The 15613-nt window shown below is 44.4% G+C and overlaps 1 protein-coding gene across 1 annotated transcript in view; it reads right to left on the bottom strand.

Moving 5' to 3' along the window:
- Arc42 (Activator-recruited cofactor subunit 42) overlaps positions 1-15613 on the bottom strand; it is a 48057-nt gene that overhangs the window by 22568 nt on the left and 9876 nt on the right. Inside the window, exons 3-4 of the mRNA XM_068362291.1 lie at positions 897-1006; positions 550-701 (exon numbers count right to left, since the gene is read on the bottom strand). Coding sequence (XP_068218392.1) covers positions 550-701; positions 897-1006 — 262 coding nt within the window. The remainder of the gene's footprint in view (positions 1-549; positions 702-896; positions 1007-15613) is intronic.

Here is a 15613-nt window from a genome sequence, read left to right as displayed (position 1 = left end):
TATCGCATCATGTTTGACTGCGCGGAGTTCTTGCTGACGAAGTTCCTGAGCTGAACAATCGCATACAGACCAGACACTCAAAGACCTAGTGCCGGGAAAACGAGAACGTCAGGTACCGAATCGTGAATACTCAGCACTCTTAAGATTCTCCATCACAATCACACACGAACAATCTGAAAAGCAAAATGTAGTAAAAAACATCAAAGCTTTATAAAGCAGAGTATGTGCATACTGATCTGAGGCTGAAATTAAGTGACTACTTAGGGTGGTGGCAATGGGACGAGCTTCCCTGCTATCCGCCAGTAACTATAGACACCTCGTTACAAATTTTAACAGCAGAGTTCCAGCTTCAAGGACGCAGCTTTCTATTCATGTAGGAACAAAGCCTTCCTCAGGCTGGAAAAGAGAATTTTTAACAGTCTTGATAAACAACTTGACAGTATACTTTGGTATGAGATTACATCAAATTGTTAGGTGAAATTTGAAGCTACTGTGAAGTACTGTATTGTACCATTTAGTGCCATTTTCAAGTACATACCCAAGTCTTACCTGGCTCTGATAAGGCAAAACATCCAACACGTTCACCACTAGTAAAAGGGCTAATCCAAAGTTCCTTTTGCTTTTCATTGGCAAATCCTAACAATGGGCCAAAGTATAAGGAATTGTTGACACTCATTATAACTCCAGCTGTTGCACACCCCCTAAAAAGAAAAATACATGATGTTTTGTCTTGAAGTTACATCCCACAAAGTATTCTCAATTGATCAATCCATCCTATTTTACATCAACTTCAGAAAATAAATAAAAGTACACTACTGCCACCATTATTATCTTATTAGGCTTTAAAAGATATTATGTAATAAATCATTATGGCTCTTCTACTGGTTCCTACTTACCGACTGATCTCTTCCATGGCAATAGCGTAAGCAAGATAATCCATACCTGTCCCACCATACTCTTCAGGAGCAACCAGACCCATTAATCCTAGGTCACCCATCTTTTTTATCTGAGGAAAAATGATATTTTAATTATAAAATAAATTTTTGAATATACTTACCCGGTGAATATATAGCTGCAACTCTGTTGCTCGACAGACAAAAAAAAAAAAAAAAACTAAAAACTCGCCAGCGATCGCTATACAGGTTGCGGGTGTGCCCATCAGCGCCAACTGTCGGCCAGATACCATACTCAATGTAAACAAAGACTCAATTTCTTCTCATCCCACTGCGTCTCTATTGGGGAGGAAGGGAGGGTCGTTTAATTTATATATTCACCGGGTAAGTATATTCAAAAATTTATTTTATAATTAAAATATCATTTTTAAATATTTAACTTAGCCGGTGAATATATAGCTGATTCACACCCAGGGTGGTGGGTAGAGACCAGTTAAATATGTTTACATCTTATGAGCTAAGAGTTTTTTTTCATTTTAGAAGTTATCAAAATAACAAAAACAAAATAAATAGGTACCTGGTAAGGAAGTCGACTTAGACGATTACTCTGCCTTATAAGTACGTCTTCCTTACGGAGCCTCGCGATCCTCTTAGGATGCTGACAGACCCCTAGGAGCTGAAGTATCAAGGGCTGCAACCCATACAACACGACCTCATCAAACCCCTAATCTGGGCGCTCTCAAGAAATGACTTTGACCACCCGCCAAATCAAACAGGATGCGAAAGGCTTCTTAGCCTTCCGGACAACCCATAAAAACATTAAAACATTTCAAGAGACAGATTAAAAGGATATGGAATTAGGGAATTGTAGTGGTTGAGCCCTCACCCACTACTGCACTCGCTGCTACGAATGGTCCCAGTGTGTAGCAGTTCTCGTAAAGAGACTGGACATCTTTCAAGTAAAATGACGCGAACACTGACTTGCTTCTCCAATAGGTTGCGTCCATTATACTTTGCAGAGATATATTTTGCTTAAAGGCCACGGAAGTTGCTACAGCTCTAACTTCGTGCGTCTTCACCTTAAGCAAAGTTCGGTCTTCCTCACTCAGATGTGAATGAGCTTCTCGTATTAACAATCTGATAAAGTATGACCAAGCATTCTTTGACATAGGCAAGGATGGTTTCTTAACTGAACACCATAAAGCTTCAGATTGGCCTCGTAAAGGTTTAGTACGCTTTAAATAGAACTTAAGAGCTCTAACAGGGCATAAGACTCTTTCTAGTTCATTGCCTACGATCTCCGATAAGCTGGGAATATCGAAAGATTTAGGCCAAGGCCGAGAAGGCAGCTCATTTTTGGCTAGAAAACCAAGTTGCAGCGAACAAGTGGCTTTTTCCGACGAAAATCCGATGTTCTTGCTGAAGGCATGAATCTCACTGACTCTTTTAGCCGAGGCTAAGCATACCAGGAAAAGAGTCTTAAGAGTGAGATCTTTCAGGGAGGCTGATTGTAACGGCTCCAACCTGTCTGACATGAGGAATCTTAGTACCACGTCTAAATTCCACCCAGGGGTAGCCAAACGACGCTCCTTGGTGGTCTCAAAAGACTTAAGGAGGTCTTGCAGATCTTTATTGTTGGAAAGATCTAAGCCTCTATGCCGGAAGACCGAGGCCAACATGCTTCTGTAGCCCTTGATAGTGGGAGCTGAAAGGGATCGTCCTTTTCTCCGGTATAAGAGAAAATCAGCTATTTGAGCTAAAGAGGTACTGGTCGAGGATACAGAAACTGACTTGCACCAGTCTCGGAAGACTTCCCACTTCGATTGGTAGACTCTAATGGTAGACGCTCTCCTTGCTCTAGCAATCGCACTGGCTGCCTCCTTCGAAAAGCCTCTAGCTCTCGAGAGTCTTTCGATAGTCTGAAGGCAGTCAGACGAAGAGCGTGGAGGCCTTGGTGTACCTTCTTTACGTGTGGCTGACGTAGAAGGTCTACCCTTAGAGGAAGACTACTGGGAACGTCTACTAACCATCGAAGTACCTCGGTGAACCATTCTCTCGCGGGCCAGAGGGGAGCAACTAACGTCAACCTTGTCCCTTCGTGAGAGGCGAACTTCTGCAATACCTTGTTGACAATCTTGAACGGTGGGAATGCGTAGAGATCCAGATGTGACCAATCTAGGAGGAAGGCATCTATATGTATTGCTGCTGGGTCCGGGACTGGGGAGCAATAGATTGGAAGCCTCTTGGTCAGCGAGGTTGCAAAGAGATCTATGGTTGGTTGACCCCAAGTGGCCCAAAGTCTCTTGCACACATCCTTGTGGAGGGTCCATTCGGTTGGAATTACTTGCCCTTTCCGACTGAGACAATCTGCTATGACGTTCAAGTCGCCTTGGATGAACCTCGTTACTAGGGAGATGTCTTGACCTTTTGACCAGATGAGCAGGTCCCTTGCGATCTCGTACAACGTCAGTGAGTGGGTACCTCCTTGTTTGGAGATGTACGCCAAGGCCGTGGTGTTGTCCGAGTTTACCTCCACCACTTTGCCTCGAAGGAGATACTCGAAGCTTTTCAAGGCCAGATGAACTGCCAACAGCTCCTTGCAGTTGATATGCATGCTCCTCTGACTCGAGTTCCACAGACCTGAGCATTCCCGACCGTCCAGTGTCGCGCCCCAGCCCAAGTCCGATGCGTCCGAGAAGAGAACGTGGTGGGGAGTCTGAACAGCCAGGGGAAGACCCTCTCTTAGGTTGATATTGTCCTTCCATCAAGTGATACAAACTGTTCCAGGGATGACAGCGTCCCTACCAGACTCATCCACAGCCTGACTGAGCAGCGTTCCTTCTTCAGCATCTTCTGGATGGATAGCAGGGCTTGATCTATTCTGGGGGCTGATCGTCTTGTTGTTCAGCAACGTCCTCATCAGATAGTTCCTCATCCGAAAACTGATGAGGAAACGGCAACGGAGTGGGCAACGTCTGGCTCGCTGAGTCCGGTCGCACTGGTGCATGCGTGACGGAGCCGGACGCAACGTCATGGAACTGCTGCACAGTCTGAGAACTGTCAACAACCATGGGTGCGCGAGGACGCACAGCGTCCACCCGAGACTGTCTAGACCGTCTGGGTTGTGCAGTCAACACCATACCGGGTTGCAGAGGTTGACGCACCGCGTCAAAACAAGTCACCTCTGATGGTTGTTGAACGTCCTGAACGTCAACAACCACCTCCGAGCGTCGCTTAACGTCAACGTGCGGCTGGCAACCCACACTGGGTCGCATCGGTGGAGGAACCACCTCAACTGGTAGACGCGAGAAGGTTACCTCAGCGTCAACAGGACGCACAACCGACCGCTTGGAAGGTTGTTGGCCAGAAGGTTCAGCAGCAACCTTCTCCGCATTAAAGTCTTCCATCAAGGACGCAAGCTTGGACTGCATGTCTTGCAGCAAAGCCCATTAAGGGTCTACGGGAGCAGGTGCGGCAACAGACGGGGTTAGCGACTGAAGCGGTACCGCTTTCCATCCCTGAAAGCCTTGTTTATGCATGACATAATTGTACAGCAAAACTTCAAAGGCTCGAAAACAGCGGTGAAGTTGACCTGTAAAATCTTGGAGCGTCTCCTGGCCAGGCGCCAGGGAGAGTCTACGAGATTTGAGAAGCCTATCTGGGCAGAGGCAGGAACTCCCAAGCCGAGAACTTCTCTCGTGTCATATCAGACTCTCGCTCTATAAGCCAGTTTAAAAGAAGGGAAAGCAAAGGCTGTATCCCCAAACTCCTCCTGGTGATAAACCAGTCGCCTAGCAAATGTAAAGCTCTCTAGGAGAGCGAGAGAGCACTAGCTTATAAACAACGGCTTCGAAGTAGCTAGGCCTAGTGTAAGCTTTGACGTTTAGGCGAACGAGGAGCAGCAGTTACAAAAAGATCCGGACAAAGATCCTTAAAAATCAGCATGATTTAATTAAAGTCCATAGAGGGCTAAGCAGCTTTAGGCTCCTCTCCGTCTGACAGAGTCCTCAAGGGAATATCAGTAGGAGGGGGAACAGCAACTTCCTCATCTAAAGGAACCATGTCCGATAATAGCTGAGTCTCAAGCAAGGGAGAGACCTACCGTGGTGGCAATGCTTTACAAGCAGAGTCCACACGCACTGGTGCATTAGTAGCGGACCAGGACGCAACGTCATGTAACTGCTTGACAGTCTGTGAACTGTCAACAACCACAGGTGCGAGAGACCAGGACGCAACGTCATGTAACTGCTTGACAGTCTGTGAACAGTCAACAACAAAAGGTGCGTGAGGACGCACAGCGTCCACTCGAGACTGCTTTGACTGCCTTGACTGAGCAGTCAAAACAACTCTAGAATGCGGAGGTTGACGCACAGCGTCAAAACAAGTCAACTCCGATTGTTAGCGAACGTCCTGAACGTCAACAGGAGCATCAGCAAGTGGCCTAACATCCAAATGTGGCTGAAAATCCACACGAGACCGCATCGAGTGTGGTTCTAAACAACCTGACTGACGTGACTTAGCTACGCCAACGTCAACAGGACGCACAAAGGAACGTTAGGTTGGCTGAAAGCCAGGATCTCGATGAGATAAACGGCTAGGCTCAACGGACTAATCGGCAGAATAGTCTTCCATAAGGGAGGCAAGCTTATTCTGCATGTCTTGCCGTACAACCCATTTAGGATCAACGGAAATGGTTGCGGTAAGAGACGAGGGTAACGTCTGTGACCGCAACACTTTGCCAACAAAAAAGACTCTCGGAGTCTGTGTTACGCTTTTGTTAGGCGGCGAGCAGTTTTCCGATGACTGCATAGGGTCAGAGCTGTCCTAATGGCTGCAACCAGGACGCTGGACCTGTCCTGAAAGGACTGACTTTCGCTTAAGGGCCTCGAAACCTTGTTACAGGTTTCTTATGCGAAAAGCCTTCGGATGACGAGGAGAAAATTGTCTCTCTCGCCTTATGGTAGGGGAGATCTTGGTAAGATACACCCGATACCATAGAGGGAAACGTCTGTTCGCTGATCAAGGCCTCTCGAACCCATAAGTCGTACGACATTACTTCTCCCCTGGGCTTGGGAGCTTGCAAGAGGTCCCGGACTAGGTGAACGACAGGCACGAACAGACGAACCCTCGGACGCAACACTGTAACACTTTGCGCAATATCACTTTATCACTACGATTTTCTGTTTTGCACTTATTTCACTGAAATCGAAACTTTTACTGATTTCTACTTGAAGCACGCAATTCTACCCTCATCAAAAGGTAGTAAATGCGAAATCAGTCGTATAATGCAAGCACATTAATACCAGCAAAAAAAACAGTAAACATCTTTTAAGATAAAAAAATTCAGTGGTTGGGGAAGAGAAGAAACACTAGTTCATTCAAAACTACGTTTTCAATCTCTCACCGTACATTGCCTGGGGACGAGAATAAAACTAAAAACGTTTTATCCTTTCTCCCCGTACAGAGACTAGGGACGAGAGTAACACGAAAACAACGTTACCCGCTTGAACGGAACGTTTTCTCTCCTCTCTCTCCCTCCGTCTCTATCTCTCTCTCTCTTTCTCTCTTGATTTCACACCTAAGAGAAGAGCCCAATTACATTTCGTCAAAAAAACATGTTATTTGACCAAAGGAAAAAACTGAAAGGTTTTTCAATTAAAAAGTTCCTTTAAAATAGAATTTAAAACATTTAAGCTTTGAAAGAAGAATGAACAAAACGTCAGAATCGATTTACTCTTTCTGCAAAGTGAAACCGTGATACTCTCTCTCTCTATCGTAACGATAGAGCGCAAACTGCGTAGCATAAATAAACTAAACGTTAGTTCATCTTTGAAAACAGTACGAAGACTATTCAAAGAAATTCTTTCATAAAATATTTATTAAAAATATTCATTAAAAAAGTTATAAATCATTAGCTCTTTAAAAGCTATTTACGATTGAAAGGGCTCAAACGTTGTTTAACTTCGGTTTCCAAGTTAGGACCGCCTACTCTCAGGAAAGGTCGCATATAAACAAAACATTAAAATTTATTTTTATGTTTATTATAAATGGAAAGTTAATCGAAGAGGCCTAATAAAGGCGGTGAGATATAAAATATATAGAGGAAAATCTATAATTAATTTATAACGTGATATTACTAAAAGCCTAAACACACTTCCGTCTAAGGGAAGGGTCGGCCATTTAAAAGTCAAAGAAAGTCCATACTCTCTTTGTCACCAAAAATTAAATCTATCCAAAACGTGTTCAAGATTTAAGATGAAGATAAAACACCTGCACTGCGAAAGCTCAAACCAAAATGAAGTACTTCACCAAATATGTTGAAAAAACTCCAGGTTCTACAGCGAGTAAAAGTACGTCTTGTCGACACGTCGACAGAGAAGAAATTGAGTCTTTGTTTACATTGAGTATGGTATCTGGCCGACAGTTGGCGCTGATGGGCACACCCGCAACCTGTATAGCGATCGCTGGCGAGTTTTTACAGTTTTTTTTTTTTTGTCTGTCGAGCAACAGAGTTGCAGCTATATATTCACCGGCTAAGTTAAATATTTAAAAAATACAATATCTACAGATATCAGCAGTCTAAATAGTACAAATCAAATTTTTTTAAATTCTTTTGAAAATGTTACAAACCTAACCTTTTTAAGCAATTTGTATTTTTCCTAGATATAATTGGAGTATAAATTCACCAAACCTGGAAAGGGGTAGATATATTTACCGGCAGATGGCGGGTTAGCCCCACCTACAGGTCATTTTAGCTTGACAATGGTATTTTTATTATAAAATAAATTTTTAAATATACTTACCTGGTAGTTACATTCAATTTAGCGGCAATCGCCGCCATGACAGTAGGTGGTCATACATGAGCGCCATCTCTCATAGGCTACCAAAACCATCCCCAACATTCTTCAGAAATTCCATGCCTCTGTTTTCAGAGGAGAGGAGGGAGGGCCCTTTTATATATGTAACTACCAGGTAATTATATTTACAAATTTATTTTATAATAAAAATACCATTTTCAAATATGTAACTTCCTGGTAGTTACATATATATAGCTGATTGACACCATTGGTGGTGGGTCGAAAACCTCATCCCATAGGGAAATTCGTATAATTATCAATAGCTACAATTAGTAGTACTAACAATCTGGTTCTAACCTGATAAGGAAGCTGGCTTCACAATCATCCTGCCTCATTTCGCCTGCATTCCTTAAGAGACTCAGCGATCCACTCAGGGGGCTGTAAAAGTCTCTGTGGGGCTGCCACAAGGTCCTTGACCTTAGCGTGGCTAGACCTCCACCCTTGCAAACCTGGCATAGCCATGGATACTGATTCTGACCACCTACTCCAATTTTTTTTTTTCTTTTTTTTTTAAACTAACTTGACTTGCATCCCAGACTGCGGAAGGCTGCGACAACCTTCACAGACAACCTGTGAACACAAGTACAAGAAAAAAAGGCAAGGGTATATACTAAGTTATCAGGAAGAGGCAGTAGACCCTTCTCCAATTACGACGCCGGAGGTAACATACGGACCCAGGGAACAGCAATCCTCATACTGAGTCTGGACATCTTTGAGATAGCAGTCTGTGAAATTGATTTTCTTCAAGAAAGTAGCCTCCAAAATTGACTTCATTCACCTATTATGCTTGTAAGCCATAGAAGTTGCTACTTCTCTAACCTCGTGTGGTTTTACCTTAAGGATAGGGAAAACTTCTTACTTCACAATTCTGGTGAGTTTCCCCTATCAAATCCTTAATGAAAAAAGCCAGGGAATTCCTTGATAAAGGCAAAGAGGGCTTTTTAACTGAGCATCAGAGGCTGTCTGCTTGTCCTCTCAGGTGATTGAACGCGTGCAGATAAAATTTTTTAGAGCTCTCACTGGACAAAGGAGTCTCTCCTTTTCCCGTCCAAATTAAGTGAGATAGCTCTGGATGGTAAAAGATCTTGGCCAAGGTCGATAAGGATTCTCGTCTTTGGCGAGAAAGCCTAGCTGAAGGGAGCAAATTGCATTGTCTCCATTAAAGCCCACCTTCTTGCTGATGGCTTTTAACTCTATTCTTTTGACTGTAGACAATGTAATTAGGAAAAAGTGTCTTTTTGGTAAGATCCTTCAAAGATGCCTTGTCCAAGGGTTCAAACCTACTCAAGGTTAAAAAGGCCAGGACTACGCCCAGGTTCCAAGAGGGGGTTGGACTGTCCTTCCTCTTAGTCGTCTCAAAAGATCTAATGAGATCTGAAAGATCCTTGTTACCTAACACGTCAATGTGTCGGTGACGAAAGACGGAGGCTAGCATGCTGCGGTAACCCTTGATGGTAGGGATAGCCAGCTTCTTTTTTGTATGCAGATACAACAGAAAATCTGCTAAATTGGCTATAGAGGTACTGGTAGAGGAAAGTCTATTATTCCTGCACCATACTCTAAATATGTCCCACTTGGATTACTGAACCCTAATAGTGGTAATGTTCTGGGGGTATCTACCAGCCACTCCATCATCTCCGCAACCCAATATCCCATGGGCCAAAATGGAGCTACAGTATCATGTTCATGTGGACGTTGGGCGATTCCCTGAATTTTTTCAGGACTCTGTCCAGGATGTTGAATGGAGGAAAAGCGTACACGTTTAGACCTTCCCAGTTCAGAAGAAAAAGCGTCCACTGCGACAGTTTCCTGGCCTGGGACTGGAGAGCAAAATACCGGCAACCTCTTTGTCATTTGTGTGGTGAAGAGGTCTATCGAGGGTTGACCCCACAACATCCAAAGGCTGGTGCACACCTCGTGATGTAGGGTCCACTTGTAGTAAGAACTTGCCTTCTTCTGCTGAGCAGATCCGCCCTGACGTTACTCTCCCTTTCTATGAAGTGAGTAATCAGGGCTTGGTGAATGGCCGCTAGCTCTTTGACATTTATGTGCCATTTCCTTTGAGACTCTACCCAGAGACCCCTGTTCGAGAATCGTATGCGACAAACAGGGACAAAATCGACCTCTTTAGTTCAGAAAGATCAGACACTTGAAGCGCGCTGTGTGCGCTAACTGAACCGTGTGCTGTTTGCTGCGAGGGATCATCAACCGTAGTCGGGTGACCACCAGGGGAAAAATCCTTGCGACATTTCCGGAGCGCCTTATGCGCGATCTGAACTGATTCTCATCCCCAGATAAATGATATTCTGCGAGGGTGTTGGTTAAGATTTGGCCAGGTTTATCATCGGATCTAAATATCGCGTTAAGGACATTATCATTTGAAGAGTCTCCAGACACTTCACTTGTGATTCTGCTCTGAGTAGGCAGCCGTCCAGGTACAAAGAAATCATTACTCCCTTTAGATGAAGTAAGCGAGCCACGTTGGACATCACCTGGGTAAAAAACATAGGGAGTCGTGCTCAGTCCAAAACAGAATGCTTTGAACTGATAAATGGTCTTGAGGAATACGAACCTTAGAAATTTTCTGTGGTCCGGGTGTATTGGGATATGGGAATACGCGTCCTGCAGATCCAAAGACACCATCCAGTCTTCCTGTCTGTTGCCTGCAAGGACTGACGCTGAAGTTTTCATGGCAAATTTTACTTTGCTAATGAACTTGTTCAATGGACTGACGTCCAGAACAGGTCTCCATCCCCCTGAGCTTTTCGGAACTAGGAAAAGTCTGTTGTAAAACCCCTCCGAGGAGGTGTCCTCTACCACCTCTATGACTGATTTCGACAGCATAAGGTTCACTTGCTCTTGAAGAGCTGCTAACTTGTTCCCTGAATGGGTTGTTGTCAACTGTAAGGGTATCGACGACATGGGAGGCATTCTCAGAAAGGGGATCTTGTATCCTTCCTTGAGGACATTGATCGTCCAGTTGTCCGCCCCCCTTTGGCTCCACTCTCGCCAAAAGTGGGAAAGCCTGGCTCCCACTAGAGTCTGGAGATTGCATGTCTCACTTTCTTGATTCGGTTTGCTGTCTTGGGAATCTGCGAGCTTGACCTCCAGCCGCAATCCTCTAAGTTCCCCTTGAAGGGGCTCTCCCACGAAAGGGCTGACGAGTGGGAGGAGCCTCCTTTTGTTTCCTTGCTAAAAAGCTAGCTGGGAGGACTTTCTTAGTAGTCCTAGAGGTAAGATCTTGCATAGCCTGTTGTGCCAGAGCTGCCGACAAATCTTTCCCTTAGTCCGGAGGGAAAAGATGATTACCCAACGGAGCAAATAAAAGTTCAGATCTCTGAACAAGGGACAAACCTGAAGATAAGAAGGAACAAAACATGGCCCTCTTTTAAAGAACTCCAGCCGTGAAAAGGGCGGAAGGTTCGATGGAGCCATCCCTCACAGCCTCATCCAGACAGGCAATCGTTCTTAGGGTCTGTGGCTTCTGCGAGAGCTCTGAGAGTCCAGTCCATAAGGCTGAAGACTTCTATTGTCTTAAAAATTCCCTTCAGCAGATGGTCCACTTCAGAATTGGACCACATAATCTTCGACTTGCTCATGGCTGACTTGCGTGAGGAGTCAACAAGTCTGGAGAAGTCTACCTGGGAAGAGGCAAGAATTCCCAAACCGAGAACTTCCCAAGTCGAATACCACACACTAGATCTGGAGGCCAGTCGAGTTGGAGGAAAGGAAAAGGAGCCTTCCTTAGATCCTTCCTCTTGGACGTCTATTGGTTGAGAGTTGAGAAAGCTCTCTTAACCGATCTAGCCAGGACCATCTTCTTGAAGGAGGATGTTTTTTGGGGTCTGCCCTTCACAAACTGAGAGGGCGGGCTCTGACGAATAGGTTGAGTAAAGTCTTCTGGATACAGAGATGATAAAACGGTCAGAAGCTTTTTAAGGTCAGCTGTCTGCAGCGAATCTTGAGATTCGTCCTCTAAATCTTCAGCTAAAGGAACATCGATCACCTGATTCGAATGGGTAGGAGACAAAACCGCGTCATCCTGTTGGTTATTGTCTTCCATAAAGAACTCATCTTGACCTGAAGGAACATCGTGAAGGATATCATCCAGTTGTGAAGAAGCATCACGTTTACGTTCTGTAGTCTCGAGGGAGAGACAGGTTCCAGTGCTTCCAGCATAAGTTCATCATGCTGTACGGAAGCATCAACATCGTGACCCCCATGCTGCGAGATTAAGTCCAGCTCGCGTGCGTCCAGCGTGCGTTCCGCATGATGTCTGTCAACAGCGTGACGCGAGGGAGCGTTAGCCGTGCATTCAGAGTGGCGAAGGAGAGACAACAACTTGTCTATCCTGCTGCGAGGACAAGTCCTGACTGCATGCGTCCAGCATGTGTCCAGATTGCTTCAATCGTCCAGACTGCTGCATGCGTCCATGTTGCCGAGGTTTCAGCGTGCTGCATGCATCCCCCATGCTGTAAGTCTACAGAGAGACGCGAGGAAGCGTTAGTATCGCGTCCAGCAAGTCACGAAGAAGAGGCAACTGTTTGTCTATCATGTTGTGGTGACAAAACCTGACTTCATGCTTCTAGCATACGTTCAGACTGCTGCATGCGTCCAGGTTGAAGTGAGCTTCCAGCGTGCTGCATGCGTCCCGCATGCTGTATGTTTACCGCATGACTCGAAGAAGCGATAGTAACGTGTCCAGCAAGTCGCGAAGGAGAGACAACTGTTTGGCTACCATGCTGTGTGGACAAATCCTGACTGCGTGCATCCAGCATGAGTCCAGGTTGCTGTAAGCTTCCAGCGCGAGGGAGTGTTCATGAGCGCTGCACTGCAGCTCGCATGCGTTCTTGCCGCGAGAGCACGCTTGGAACTATGACGTACGCGATTCTGACGCGGAGGAGCGTCCAACTCGCGTGTGTACAGTATGCGTTCAGCTTGCGTGCATCCAGCATGCTGCATGCATTAAGTATGCTGTGAGGGAGCGTCAAAATCTTTGCCGCCTCCCGTAACGCGACCAGATCGCTGTGAGGGAGCGTCCATGAGCGCTGCAGCTCGCGTGCGTTCTTGCAGCGATAGCGCCCTTGGAACTAGGACGTTCGCGAACTTGACGCGGGGAAGCAGCCCACTCGCATGCGTCCAGCATGTGTCTAGCATGCCATATGTGTTCCGCATGCTGCATGCGTCCAGTATGCCGTGAGGGAGCGACAAGATCTATGTCGCGTCCCGAAAACGTGTCTAGATCGCTGAGGGAGCGATCTCGACGCTCGGTCCCATGACGAGCCACTCTCTTGTCTAGTAGGACAGGAAAACGTAAAACGCCAGTCTCGCGTCAACCGACAGCGAGGATAACACTTTTACCTTGCCTTTCCAATGGCTGAGCGTACTGGGATACGACAACAGAATCGCTCGAGGGGACGTTCGATCGCTAATCAAGGTCTGACATCTCCCTTAGCCTTTCGACTTTCCTTCTCCCAGGGGTTGGGGAGCATGGAAGAGGTCCCGGGCTAGGAGTATGACGGACACAAACGAACGCACCCTCCACAGCACCGCGTCATTTTACGTGACATTGAACATTAGCACTTTTAACTATTTCACATTAGTTCTTAATAGACCTTCCCGTGGCGAGAGATTATACTTTTTCGCCAAGGGCTAGAAAGAAAATACAGTAGGTTACATGATTATTATTAGTATTCTCAAAATCGAAATATAAAATAACGATACAAGTAATTGTGAAACAATGACGATCGTCAAGAGTATTGCGTCATTTTACGTGCCATTGAATACAGTACTAGCACTTTTAACTATTTCACATTAGATCATAATAGACCTGTCCATTGCGAGAGATTATACTCTTTCGCCAAGGACCAGAAAGAAAATACAATAGAATATATGATTAAAATTAGTATTCTCAAAATCAAAATATTAAAAAACGATATAAGTATTGTGAAACAAAAAACGAAAAAAAAACGATAGAGAGTACTACGAGCGTAAATTGGTTGTGCGCTCGTGAATCTCTATATCGAAAATTAACTAAGGGAAAAATACTAATAGGATAAATATATACTTGAAAATATATTTTCCTACATAATAAAACATACTTATGCTTAGTAAATTAATATTTTGAACATTTCTTGCAAGAAAAGAAAATAATTCACATAATGCAAGTCATACTAAGAAGATTACGTCACAGGATTGTGTCGTCAGCGCGATGGCGGACTGAATTCCTTCAAGGCAATCCGATCTCGCTCTGCTAAGAGTTTTACGTCGCATAATTGTGACGTAACAATGTTATAATGTTTAAATGTTTTTCCTTCCATTATATCTTTAAGAATTGTTCGTTAGTTAATAAATTAGGGGGAAAAAATTCCTTGATCCCTCAATCTTACGATCATGGAAAGAAAACAAATACATACATGCTCCCTGCTAAATACTGTGCGGGAACCAAGAGCAGCTCGAAAGCCGGTTTAGCCCCACACACAAAGTTTAACAACAGAGGAGCCATCTTGAAGATCAAGTTAAATTAAACTGTCCAAGTTGGACCAGTAAAAAACTATCCTATTCAATATCTTCGACAGTTGAAAGGCAGCGAAAGCCATTAACAATAATCAGACAAAAGGTACTTCACCAAATTGTAGAATAAAGTAATATATCAGCGCAACGAATTTCCTAGGTGTTGACTCGATCAACGACAGGGAATTTCTGAAGAATGTTGGGAATGGTTCTGGTAACCTATGAGAGATGGCGCTCATGTATGACCACCTACTGTCATGGCGGCGATTGCCGCGAAATTGAATTTCTGTCGTGCCGCGTAGAAACGCGGGATTTAAGCTATATACATGTAACTACCAGGGAAGTTACATATTTAAAAATCACTTTTTTAGGCGTGGGAACTGCGATGTGGTGAGGCAGGATGTTTAACATTAAGGATTTAGCATTATGTAGTTAGGAAAAGCACAAAATTACTTTAAAAACTTGTGAGCTCCTACATGAATATAAATAATTGTAGGAAATTCATCCTTGGGAGGGAGGAAGTCCCTATGAACCAGATTTTGGCTGGTTTAACTTTCACATGAAATGTCAGAACACCTAGTCATGTATAAGAGAGATGATGACTACTACAAACCTCATAACTGTTTAAGCATGATTGTGTTGCAGGCATTAAGTTAGGACCGTACCAAGTGTTGAATAGTACTATACTCAGTTACAGGAAAACCTATATTCTTGTAAGGGATAGGTTGTCAATGTATGCTGTGCGTATCTCAGATCTGGGAATAAAAACATACTATCCACCTTCCCCCTTGTGTGGGAGGATAGGAGAGATACTTGACAAACATTGTATTAAAAGAAAAGTTGATTATAGTTATGACGCTTAGATGCATCATATTTACCGCAGATGGCGGGTTAGCCCCACCTACCGGTCAGTTAGCTTGACAATCACTTTTTAGGCGTGGGAGGGGCTGTTGCCTTCCCGCTAACAGCAGGTAACTACCAGCCAGTTGTTGACACATCGTTATAATTTTTAACTATCATATTCCACCTTTGTTATTATCATTCTCCTTTGTAAAGAACAATGACTTGTATGTGTAGAAACCAAAGTGTTTTAGATTACCGTATGAACATTTTAGGTAACCAATTTCCGCCTGCAAGGAATTAAACTTGTAACCCAAGGTACTACTATATTATGAAATCTGAATTCTTCTTTCAACCTTATCAGTAATCCTGCATAGCAGGGTTGGCCACTCAAGTAAACTTATTCCATCTGTTTCTTCTTCCCTCATTCCCACACAACCCTTACCCCTTCTCACCACATCCATGCATCTGATCACCTGACAGCCCCACACTCCTCCCCATCACATGCAT

This window comes from Palaemon carinicauda, chromosome 38 (assembly GCF_036898095.1).
Source record: "Palaemon carinicauda isolate YSFRI2023 chromosome 38, ASM3689809v2, whole genome shotgun sequence".
In the NCBI taxonomy this organism is placed as follows: Eukaryota; Metazoa; Arthropoda; class Malacostraca; order Decapoda; family Palaemonidae; genus Palaemon; species Palaemon carinicauda.
The sequence above is the reverse complement of the archived record's forward strand: the minus strand, read 5'-3'. Positions and strand labels throughout refer to the sequence as shown.